Source organism: Neolamprologus multifasciatus, chromosome 14 (assembly GCF_963576455.1).
Source record: "Neolamprologus multifasciatus chromosome 14, fNeoMul1.2, whole genome shotgun sequence".
Taxonomy (NCBI): domain Eukaryota; kingdom Metazoa; phylum Chordata; class Actinopteri; order Cichliformes; family Cichlidae; genus Neolamprologus; species Neolamprologus multifasciatus.
This window is the reverse complement of record NC_140452.1, coordinates 21,938,552-21,951,448: the sequence shown is the minus strand read 5'-3', so window position 1 is coordinate 21,951,448 and position 12,897 is coordinate 21,938,552. Positions and strand designations below refer to the sequence as shown.

At 39.0% G+C, this 12,897-nt stretch overlaps 1 protein-coding gene across 6 annotated transcripts in view; it reads right to left on the bottom strand.

The window, feature by feature from the left end:
• LOC146504032 (leucine-rich repeat and fibronectin type III domain-containing protein 1-like protein) overlaps positions 1–12,897 on the bottom strand; it is a 191,113-nt gene that overhangs the window by 65,525 nt on the left and 112,691 nt on the right. For all 6 annotated transcript variants that reach the window (XR_014868835.1, XM_085131491.1, XM_085131489.1 and 3 more), the window contains 6 exons: positions 12,477–12,693; positions 9,892–10,043; positions 9,505–9,758; positions 9,107–9,350; positions 8,802–8,959; positions 7,645–8,025 (listed from right to left, as the gene is read on the bottom strand). Coding sequence is in view for 5 of the 6 variants with exons in the window: in XM_085131491.1 (XP_084987617.1) it covers positions 7,645–8,025; positions 8,802–8,959; positions 9,107–9,350; positions 9,505–9,758; positions 9,892–10,043; positions 12,477–12,669 (1,382 nt within the window). In the remaining variant the exon portion in view is untranslated. The remainder of the gene's footprint in view (positions 1–7,644; positions 8,026–8,801; positions 8,960–9,106; positions 9,351–9,504; positions 9,759–9,891; positions 10,044–12,476; positions 12,694–12,897) is intronic.

Genomic DNA, 12,897 nt, shown 5'->3' with positions numbered 1-12,897 from the left:
TAATTTTGCATGATAGTGATTTACTTAAGAGACTGAAAATGTAAACCCCCCCACCCCACCCGTCTGCCAACAAGTGTGTATTAAGATTAAAAAGAGACAGATGAGTCACAGATGTAAAGGCTTATTTGCGTTTCATATTTTGTACATTTAAAAAGATCTGCTATATTTACCCAGCTGATCGATTACATAAGCACACATTCTCTTTTTCTCTCCTGTTCTCTTTCTCTTCCACCACGTCTTCCTCATCTAGTCTCCTGCCTCCCGCCCTACTGCGATGACTCTCCAACATCCTTTTACTACCAATCAAACACACACACACATGCACACATGGACACACACTTACCATTCCAAATTTTGTTCTATCCTTGACTCTAAAACCCTTTCCCACTTTTTCACAGGTCCTCAAAAATATAAATGTGCAAAACAGAAGCACACAGAAAAAAATATTGTACTGAATTCTTTCATACTTAAGTTTGATGATGCTCCCAGTTCACTAAAAACATCATACAGTACACAGTCTCCAAATCTGATGCATATGAATATCTCAGGATTGCTCGTTAAGAAAAGAACATGCATCCATCCAGACTGGAGCATCATACAGGATATAATTAATTAGAAATATACAATGCTTACAGTCAAGCAATATATTTCTTAGCAAAGAAAAAAACCTGCTTATAACAGCTACATCTGCTCTGATGACTAAGTTTAACAAATAACAACATGATGATCGGATTAGTGTTATAGGTTCACATTAACTAATGTTACATAATGTGCCGAGTATCCTGAAGCTTAACAAAGGACCTGACAGAGAGGATACACATGAATGACAGTAGTCATCCTCTCCTAGTGAAATGAATGTTATCGGTGCACGATTTCATTCACCATATCCTCAGTTTGCTGGCTTTTTCATGTGCCTGTCAGTGCAAAGATGCACAAAGCATAGACAGAGCGCACAAGTGAGACCGAGAGGTGTTAAGTCACATGACTGGACAGATGTCTCGATTGGTGGGTGCATGTGTGTTTTCATGTGTGTATGTGTGAAAACGATTTACGTCAACCTTGTTCTGCCCTTGCCAGTGAGCATTTGTATCAGTAAATAAGAAACTGTACCTATACTTTCTGCACTTTTACAGAGCAAAATAAAGGTTTTATATATTGTTGTGTTCAAGATACATCTCACTTTAAATGCCACTTAAAAATATACACATAAAGACACAAATTAGACAATGAAAATGATGTAGTTGTGTATCTATTTTTCCATTATTTTTTTGTCTGTTAATTAGACTGATTTCAATTAATATGTATTTGGCTTGCAGTGGTTCCATAGGTTTACACATTCACCTAACAAGCAAAAGTCCCTGGGGGAAGACAAAATCCCTTTGGAGTAAGGCATCGTGTGTAAAAAACTACCTATTTAAACATGTGGAGCTATCGCAGTAGCAACACCTTGTAAATAAGGGAGCAGAAGACTGGAGTTTCATGTATCAAACTCACTATATAGGTAACAAAACGATGGGAGAATCAGAACAAATTCACGTATCTGCTTGTTCATACATTCATCCACAACCAAGTAGGTACTGATTATAAAGGATAGTCAAGGGATTTTGAGGAGAATATCTTAAATAGAGTGAACTAATACAACAAGTACACATATGCATGCACACATACATGCTAACAGATACTTGATGTTATAATAACATTGATCATGCTTTTGAAGCTATATCAGCTATATCTATACCATTTACAGCCTGGACTTGGACTTGAAATGTTCAGATAACATGGCATATGTTCAAAAGGGAGATGCCCTAATAGGACTTAAAAAGTCTGTGAAGGTTCTCAGTCAAACATGTCATCGTAGTCTAAGGAGCTTGCAAAGAAAAGCGTCTGGACTTCTTTAAGTTGCTTGAAGACGTTTCACCTCTCATCCGAGAAGCTTCTTCAGTTCTAGGGTCAAATGGTGGAGAGTCCCAGATTTAAACCCTGTGGGAGTATCCCCCCAAAGAGGGACAAAAGGATCCCCTGATGATCCTCTACCTAATCACATGGGCCAAGGTGTGAAAACAGGTGTGGGTCACAATCAGCCAGGGTTTCGGGTGAGCTCATTGTGAAAGCTAGGCCCACCCTATCATGTGATTTCCTGAGGTCAAATGGCCCAGGATGTGAGTGGGCGTTAAGGCGTCTGGGAAGGGATCTCCTTCCCCGATGCCTAGATGGCAGACAGTTGGTGTCGTAAGCCACCGCCTTTGTTCAAAGATGGTCGCTCACAGTGGACATGACATAAAAAGGACGCCGATCGCGGATCCTCTGGCTGATTTGGCTTAACCATGAATTGAAGTTCTGTTTGTGCTAAACATGTATGTGAAAATGCTACAAAATTCTAATAATGCATGATCCTAACAGCAAACCTGTGTGTGACAAAGCATTCGTTTTAGCCTCTCATTAGTTTGAGAGAACATTCACTGATCCTTTTTTTTCACTGCATATCAACAATTAAGATTCAACAAACTTGAAATCAATACCGTCTGACAAAAACAATATTTGTTTGGGCAGCAGAGAGTTAAATGGATATGCTTAGCTATGGTTTCTATTTTGTAGAACACATTTTTTTTCTCTTTCCAAATATTCTGTGTTCTTGATGGTCCTCAGCACTTTGTATCATCTCCTCCAGACTGCTGCCTTACCTCTTTTCTCTTCATGGCATTGTGCCTTATCCCTCCTAATGGATATCGACCATAGAAAGACAGAGAGAAGCTGTTCACATATGGACAGTGGGTTGTTCCTTTTTTTTTTCTTCAGCTCAAAACTAAACTAGTGCAGCGTTGATGCATTCTAATGGATGTTAATTTCACAATGCCATATGGTAACATCAGACTTGGATTTTTAGCCATGATCTTATAAAACATTTTCCATCACTACATCTATTCACTTTTGATTATCCTTATCAGGGTTGCGTGGTGGCTGGAGGCTATCCCAGCTACCACAGAGCGAGCGGTGCGGTCTACTCGGGGTTAAAGTAAAGTTTCTTTTAACAAGCAAAACAGGAAAAAAACAAAACTACTGCAATGGGTATAATTTTAGGCATACACTCACCGACTACTTCATTAGTTGCATCTTGCTAATACTGGGTTGGACCTCATTTTTCCTTCAAAACCATCTTAGTTCTTTGTCCCAAAGATTCAACAAGCCTTTGGTCCATGTTGACATGACCGCATCACACAGTTGTTGCAAATTCATCTGTGAATCTCCTGCCATTCTGAGGGAGCGCTATTGGATTTAGATGTGGTAATTGTGGAAGCTTTTTTAGTACAGGGAACTAAGTTTGAGATGATCTAAGCTTTGTGCCATTATATGTTACCCCGCAGCTGGATACACTGTGGTCATAAAGGGAAGAACATGGTCATCAACAATACTCAGGCTGTGGTGTTTAAATGATGCGTGGTAATAATTGGCCCAAAGTGTGCATATCCCCCACTATTATTCCACTGTCTGACCCATTGGTACAGCGCAGGATGAATCTATGCTTCATGTTGTTTATGCCAAATGTTGACCCTACCATTCAAATGTCACATGTGAATTTGAGACTAGTCAGAACAGACAACATATTTCCAATCTTCCACTGTTCATTGTGCCTAACAAGTAACAAGTGGTTATTTGAGTTAGTCTTGCCTTCCAATCAGCTCAAAGAAAGAAGCCTAAAGAAAAGCTCAAAGTCTGCCCTTTTACTCTGACCAGAGACCTGCTGCTTACTGGATATTTTCTCTTTTTCTAACCATTCTCTGTAAATCCTAGAGATGGTAGTGGAAAATCCCAGTAGATCAGCAGTTTCTGAAACACTCAGACCTGCCTTTCTGACACCAACAACTATCATGCCACATTCAAAGTCACTTAAATCACTTTTCTTCCTCATTCTGATGCTTAGTTTGAACTTCAGCAGGTCATCTTGACCATGTGTACATGTTTAAATACAGTCTATGCAGTCATTACCCTGTGATTAACTGATATTTAAACAAACAGTTGAACGTGTTTACTTAATAAAGCAGTATAACAATAATGTTATATAGCATAAAGACATATAATGATTTTTAATGAATGAATTATTGTATGTAAAGATTAACACTTACTCATGAATACGTACTAACACGTTGGAATTAGCTGCAATAGGATATATTTTAAAAATACATTATAAAATTACAAAGTAACTGATTTTCTAAGGAAACAAGGAAATATTTTGGTATGATGTTTATACCTCAATGTAGATTATTACTATGCTCCTCATATGTTAAATATATATATATAACTAATAGATAGTTAAATAGATAGTTGAAGCAAAATATTTTCCATAACCATGCATCTTATCTTGCTTTAGGACCTAACATAGAACCAAGTCCGCCAGAGCTATCGTCATATTTTTACATGCCGCAGTGCCATTTTTGGGAGTATTTCAAGTTGCTATACATCAATACAACCATAAATTTTAATGCATATTAAGTCCACAGTAACTACATAAATTGCAAAAAAAAAGTGCAATAAACTGCAAAAAAATTGAAAATCTTTTTTTTTTTTTAACAAATATTTCTAGCTAGAGTAATTTAAGAGGTTTAACCCTCAAAACTGTAAATACAAAAAAGTTGTGCAAAATAGTTTCCAACCACAGGAAATATATTTTGAGCGTCTTCTTATTTTCATTTTTGACCGTTTAGCTATGTTTAACCGTGACCTAGGACAAACTGATGGCATAAGATGTAAGTACAACTCCTCCGGTTTCATATGCAAAAAAAATTATTGCGCTAGCTTATGTGGCTGCAGTTCTACAGGGATTTAGAAATACTTACGCAAAACGGAGCGTGCTCTGACCGGTCTTAAAAGACAACAACATCACAAGGACATTTCTGAAAACCCCATTTCCATCTCACAAGTGTTGCAATTTCACAAATGAAGAGGAACTTTCTTTCTCCTGTCAGCACGAATGGATTCAATTCTGTCAAAGGTTCTTTCAAGACTTATTTCCCCTGAGACAGAATTACAACTGTTGATCAAGACTAAAAAGGCTAAATTGGATTTTAGATAATTTTGTAGAGCGGTAAAAACATTGTTGATTTACTTCTTCAACCACAGAAGACAGAGTGAAATATTTTACCATTCAATTTGTGGCTGACATAATAAATAAATAGTCCAAAATACGCATATCAGATATTATTAAAGCCACCTGTCACTCACAACATTGCATCTAACATCTGGCAGATTTTCCAGACCTGTTGCCACGACAACTCCTTATATGTAAAAACACAGCAAGAGCGAATGTGAGAGATTCTAAGAGCACTTTAAAAAGAACAACTTAGAAACAAATTTAACTGGAACCCCTGGAAGTGATTCGTAGTAGGTAACTATACGTTTTCCTTGAATGCCGATGAAGCAGTAGAGGGAGAGAAATCTCCCTCACTGAATTTCAAAGAAACATCCTGTATTAAAGGCATCAACGAAACCCCTTATCAATAAAACTCACAAGCAGAATATGAACCACCAACAGCAATGCATCCCTATATAAACCCAAGGCTTTAAACTGTCAAAAAATGTTGGTGTGGTTTATACACCAACTTTTTTTCATCCCGCTGATATTTTTTTCAACATGGCATTAAATGCATAGGCAGCACTTTACAATATGGTTTACAAAATTGCAAGTATTTATCAAGGAGCAATTTTTTAAGAAATGAGAAGATCTGCTCCTTGAATGATGCAAATCAGATGTTTAATGTAAGCAAATTGTCAGTTAATATGTATCTAATTCAAAGTGGCGAATGTCTTCATATGCTTATTCGAATCAGCAGGGATTATTTATTAAGGTCAAGGTTTTATTGTTCCCAAGTCTGTCTTAATTTTTGTCTTTTATGCCAAAGAACCAAAAGAATTAAGAGGGTGAGAGACAGAGAGGGTTAGAGAGAAAGAGAAAGAAAGTTGTTCCAAAGAGAATCCATCTAGGTTTTAAACTAAGCACTTGTAGCCAAACCACATGCAAATCTGAGTGCTGCTGACCTCAACTGAGGATGCTGTCAGGTGGTGGAATGAATACTTCAAAGGCCTCCTGAACCTCACTAACATGCACTTAGTACAGGAAGTAATGTCTGGCCAATCACTGTGCCTGAGGTGTTTAAAAGAAAAACTCCCCTGTGGCCAGGCCCCTGGATGAGATTTTCCCTGACTTCCTTAACCCTTTAAAGCCTGTACCATGAAATAATTATCAGAAAGCTCAAATGTTTTGAAAATGGGGTGTTTAGTGAACCTCCCAATGAAATAAAAAAAATAGTAAAACAAATTAAAGATAGCATTGCATGTATGAGTTTTAAATTGTATCAAATTTGCTACATCAGTCTTTTTTTTGTTTGCATTTTATTCCTTACAAAATGTATTTTGCAATTTATTTTGGTTTTTCAGAGTCACACTAGTGATGTAAATGTGTCAAAAAGACACGTATCTGGGAAGGTCTACATCTATGTGAGGCCGCTTCTGGTGTCTATGGTCGCTGTTCCGCAAGTCATGTGGTTAGGTCATCTGTCTGAATTTTAGCTGATGATGGTCTTTAGTATCACTTGTCTAATTCTAATTATATACTATGTTTAGGGGCTGGAAAGCAGCCATAACAGTATTAAAGTCCATCTACCATCTGCTCATATTGTAGAAGGCAATTAGATAAATGCACAAAGAGCACTAAACCTCAGAGTTTCAGCAACAACATAGGTCACATAGCCTGTCACAGTAAAAATCAATTCTGGGAGTTTTTTTGAGGTGAGTAATTTTAGTCTTCCAAGATCTCGGAAGACTAGAATTCGACGAAATCCCACTTAAAAGCCCTACTGTCATAAGAATGAACATAATCATGATTTACTCATTTAATTTTGAGGTCTCATAAGAGTCTAACATGGCGTTACTGTTGTGTGATTAATATGTTTGACCACAAAATCAACTCCATCCATCCATCTTTGAAAGAATCTTTGATTCTTCTACAATTTCTATTGACATGACAGTTTGTTCTAAATAAACTATCAGAGCATGTATCTTCTTGATTCAGTCATTTCTTAACGTAATGTTCCTCCCTTTCCCACATTAACACGTTAGCTATATTTGACACTCAGATGAAATCAGAGTCACATCTGACATAGTGCTGACATTGCCATCCTCCTCAAACAAAGCCACAAAACATTTAGTACTAACTCATTCATAAATTTATAATGTAAATGCTGACAAAGAAAGCATACAGCAAACTCATCAGGACAGCAATAAAGCAAACTAAATGACAACCGTTGTAACTTGTTCAACAGACATTTGTGACATTTGGCCCTTATTCCCCCGTATTCACCGTACCCAACAATGGCTCTGTTCCACCACAGATGTCTTTATCATTTCGCCTGATTAGACTTTTACGACTGGATGACACTATCATTATCATCTGCCCTCATCCTCATTGCATTTGCTGATGTCTCTTGATTAACTTACACAAAGCTGCAGATACACACAGAACCACGCACAGAAACCCATACACACACTTACAAACTCATAAATGCCTTTTACTATTATGACACCATTGAAACATCAGACAGAAAATTAAAAGACACAAGGCAAATAATGAATTGACAGTGCAGACAGACAAACCTGTAAACGAGTGTGTCGTCCCCAGAGCTGTTGTACTGGACTTGGAACATCCTGACTCCAGATGTAGGGGTTTGACTGCTCCATCTAATGAGGGCAGAGTTTCCTGTCAGCTCCACCAATGAAACCCTCCTGTCTGCTCCTCTTGTTTCGTTGTTGGGAAGTGCAACCTTGGAGGAGGTCAGGATGTCAGAAGGGGCCGGTTCAGAAGAAGGATCTCGACTGCGGCTTGTGCTGTTTGCCAGATGGGGCATTGCTGTGACGACTAGCTCCACCCTTCCCGTGGATTCACCTGCCGTGTTTGAGGCAATGCAGGTGAAATTTCCTGAATCCTTTAGGGATGTTACATTGATCTCTAGGCTTCCATTAGGGAAGACTAATGTTCTGAAAGAAAAGTGAAATGGAAAATGAAATATCATTAAGATAGCAATCAAATGATCGATACATGAAGTCAAATGTGAATGTTACGAAAAGTAAGCTGTCTGCTGGATTCTTATTAGATAAACGGGATATTATTATAAGGAGTATCTGATATTGACAATAAATTCCACCAATATTTACGGTACGTCGACAATATTTAGAATGACTGTTATGCTAATGTTTCTAACTGTGTGCTTTGGCATAACCAAAGGTGGCACTTGACAAGAAAAATGCTACTTATGTATTTTCCTTTGTAATTTGAGTAATGCAAATTACAACTGCTAAATCAAAAAAGACTTTTGAAAGAAAAGAGTTACAACACTCAAAACACTGTCAGTGATTTTATAAGACATGTTTTTAATGCAAAACCATAACTAGGCACTCATACCTATGCCAAGTGGGTTACCCAATGAAAATTTTAGCAATACATTATAGGTGAGGAGATTATGGCCTTAACAACTATCGTCCTGAAACATTTCAGATTGGCCAAAACATGTCAAGTGCCTACATCCCCCTACAATATCTGACTTTCTGACATAGCACAAAACTGGAAGAGCAGAATATTGTAAAAACTCTGTTGCATGTGCCTGTGTGTTTGCCAGATGTATAGTGGCAAACTCAGTGGGCAAGTCATATTCCATAGATTAATACCACAACTTTAAATTTTCAATGAATTTACAATGTACAGGGAAGAAATGTAGTATACTGGATTAAACTAGACCATATGTTGTTGTTATTACCTGGATCCATTGGATATGAGTCGCCCTTCAGGGCTGATCCAGTGGACTTCAGGCTCAGGGTCACCATTTGCTTTGCACTTCAGACTGGCAGGCTGACCTTCCATAGCCACAGTATGAGGTGACTTTCGTGTTAGAACTGGTGGGTCACAAATAAACTCCTACCACGAAAAAAAGATAAGGTCACACTTCCAATGTCAAAGTGATATATTATTATTATTGTTATAGAACAAAAAAGCCTAGTGCCAAACTTTGCCATTTTTTTTCAATTACTGCATGAAATTATTAAAAATTGCAAAAAGTATCACCTCTTCCGGTATAGTCCAGAAATACTTGGCACTAAGGTCTGGGGGAGAGGCACACGTTTCCAGATCATCTTCTCTGGTTAGTCTCCTCAACCACAGAAGTTCACAGTTACAGTGAAGAGGGTTACCTCCAAAACTCAACACAAGAGAGGAGAGGGGGGAGCCTTTGGACTTGGCATAAACTGGGATTCTCAGGAACAATGGGTCTGGGGGAATTTTCTTTAGCTTGTTCGACGTCATGTCTAACCTGTTACAGGACAGCATACAGAAAGAAGGGGAGGGACGGACAAGAGAAGAAGGGAGGTATTTATAAAACCAATAGGGAGAGGCAACAATATACCAATTCAATGCTGCATTTGTACATCACAAAAAACACACCATTTGCTCTTCTATGTCCTTACCTTGCCAGTTTGTGCAGGTTGGTGAATACTCCCTGGGGAACATTTTCTATGAGGTTATGATCCATATTTAGGGTGTTGACATTGGTTAGGCGTCCAATTGTGTCCCAGGGCACCTGGGCAAGGTTATTGTAACTAAGGTCCAGGTCCTCCAGTGTGGACAGAAAGTCATCAAAGGCATGGGGAGATATAGAGTGAAGCTGGTTATTGGCCAGGATCAGATGCCGAAGGTTGGTCAGACCTTTAAAATGGTCATCCTGGTTGTCAAAAAAGAAAAACAAAAGGCAGTGAGTGGGTGTAAGTAAGAAATGATAACGACGTGAGTGGATTATAATAAATCAGGGATCTCTCTTTTTCATTCAATGTCATCCATCCAGCCACCCATGTTACCTTGATCACAGTTAATCTATTAGAGTCTAGGTGGAGCGCTCTCAGGCGTCGCAGGTCACTAAAAGCAGAAGGAAGAATCTGGCTGATGGTGTTTCTGGACAGGGTTAGATGCAACAAGCTGGTCATGTTGGCAAAGTCCTTTCTTCTGACAGCTGGAAGCAAGCGTAATAAACACATAAAAAGACCTCATCAACAAAGTAAATTAAAAATCTTTATATACTGTACACAGAGAAGTCATCAGCTGGCTCATGAACTGTAAATATGTTGAGTGGGGGGCTGAAAAGTGGGATCCCCATGACGTTGGGCAATAGAGTTCCAACGTGGTAAGGAGGACATTTCCCACATAGCAAAATTGGTATGTCCCCAATCTGGCCCACACAATGTGCTTACACATGGTCCACATACCACAAGGAATGATGGCCCTTTGGTGGCCCAGATCAGGTTTGCCAGAGGTGGCCCACACATGGGCCAGCACAAGACCAGCTGCAGACACACTGGTGGTCCTGTGCTGGCCCATGTGTGGATTACCTCTGGCAAACCTGATCTGGGCCACCAAAGGGCCGCCATGTGTAAGTTGTGTGCAGCCAGTTGCAGACACACTGCTGGCCCTGTGTGGGCCAGATGTCAGCCTAATGTGTACCTTAATCAAGCCATGTAATAACAACATGTGTCAGAACATAATAGTGCAAAAGTAACATGACAAAATTCTGTTCGCAGTGAATGGATTGATTCTTATATAGCGCTTTTCTACTCTCTTGGATTACGCAAAGTACTCTATACAACATACCACATTCACCCAATCACACACTTTCTCTAGACCAGCGGTCCCCAACCTTTTTTACGCCAAGGACCGGTTTATGCCCGACAATATTTTCATGGACCGGCCTTTAAGGTGTCGTGGATAAATACAACAAAATAAAACTAGTACCGGTACCGAAAAAAAGAAGATTTATTCATAACACACGTGAAAAGACCCAGGAAAACTGAGTAAACGATAAAAACGATAACAAAATAATGCTGAGAACTGATAAAAACCCTGAAAACTATACATTTCACACCTGAGCCTCAACTCTCGCGGCCCGGTACCAAACGACTCACGGACTGGTACCAGTCCGAGGCCCGGGGGTTGGGAACCGCTGCTCTAGACTGAGTGCTTCCTAATTACATTCATAAAGTAAATTGTCACTAGGTTTTGGATAAAATGTACACAAACCTGTCAAATCTGCATTTGAAACGTTGGCAACTAGTATAGTATTACAACATGGCATTTGGGTCTTCTAACTAAAATAGGAAAATAGGAACATAAATAGTGCCATCATTGCCAGACATGGCCCACATCTGGTTGATATACACCCCGCCATGACACCAGTCAGTCAGAAGTGCCTGCTTTATGCCAGATTCAGGGAAGACCTGTTTTCTATGGGCCTGGGCCACATAACCCAAACCACAATCAAGCTAGATATGGCATGCCATCACATAGACAGTGCCATCTATGCCAGGCCTGGCCCCTATCTGGATGACATAAGTCTTGCCAGAAGTCAACCAGCAGTGCCAGCTTGATACCAGATCCAGGCCAGACCTGCTTGCTATGTGGGTCTGGGCAAGTCAGGTCCCTCTAGACATTAGCCAACTTTTCAGAAAATATGACTCCTCAGCCATAAAAACTATTGATTCAGTTCATTTTTCTGTTCAACCAGTTGTTGGTCCATTTATGCTATTAAACTGTTCATAAAAATAAACTCCATATGTGAATGTTAATAACATTAACAACAAGCCTAACAGAAGCTAGAAAGGGGAAAAGAAGAAAGGTGATCGGAGAATGCAGGAGAATATACAGCTCGATAAAAGTCACAATTCATACAAGAAAAATGTCAAATTGAAAGCAAATATATGGAAGATATACACAGAAAGATAAATAGACAAACTGACTAAAGATAGAAAAAAGGGCTAAATAAAACAGTTTAAGATAATAAGTAAAACCAACACATAAGAGGAAGACTGAATGTGGTTCTCTCAAACAGGGTAATGCAAAACTTAAATTAATTAAAATTTAAATGATCATTCAGGGTACTATTAGATCTTTTTTTATAGCTTGTGTGCCTTTTGTTTTGGAGAACCTAGGAATAGAGCACTAACGGGAATCCAGATTAAAATAACAAGATAAAGCAGCACTTCAGTTCTTATAAAATAAGTATGTTTCAAAGTCACAAAGAGAACTCTTTGATTTAAGCAGATGAATCATGAATGAGCTTAACTATGCTGAACCATAAATAACAAAAAAAGTATTAAAGTTAAAAAGAAATACTCAGGCTCATGAGAAAAAAAAATTAGTCATTGTCAGGCAGAGACAACAGAAAAGCTTCGTGACTGAAGCCAACATTTGTACTCACTGTTAACAAACTCTTCAGTTACAAACAAGTGTTCTGAAATAAGATAAATATGCTGCCAATTATCAGCCAGCCTTTTAGTTCATTTTCATGTATACAGCCAAACCAAGCAAACTCGCTGCAAAAGACTGGAATACTAGTCAAATTTCAGAGGCGTACTAAAATAATGAAATGCAGGACAGACTGGAACGCAGTTACCTGTAATAAAGTTCTCCTGAAGCCGTAGCTCCACGGTGCGTCGATCGATGGCAGCAGGAACAAACAGCAAGCCCGTCTTGGAGCAGAGGATAGCGAGAGATGGGGAAAGGCTCTGGCACATGCAGCGTTTCGGACACGGCTGTCCCCTGCATGCTGCTGCCAGCAACAGCAAAGAGAACCACAGCCGTTCCATTATCCTCCACTGGCAACAGGGTAACTGGTAGACAGAAAGGAAAGAGCAATAATTTAAAGTAGATATGACGAAGAAGCAGATATACATAAAAAGGACAATGTCAGAAAGTGGCAAACTGAGGTGAATCAAAGGTGAAGTCTGTCTTTGTTAGCTTGAAAAATCAGCCAGCCAACTGCAGGACTTTAATGCCAACAGTGGAAGAGTAAATCTAAACACTATGATTTGATT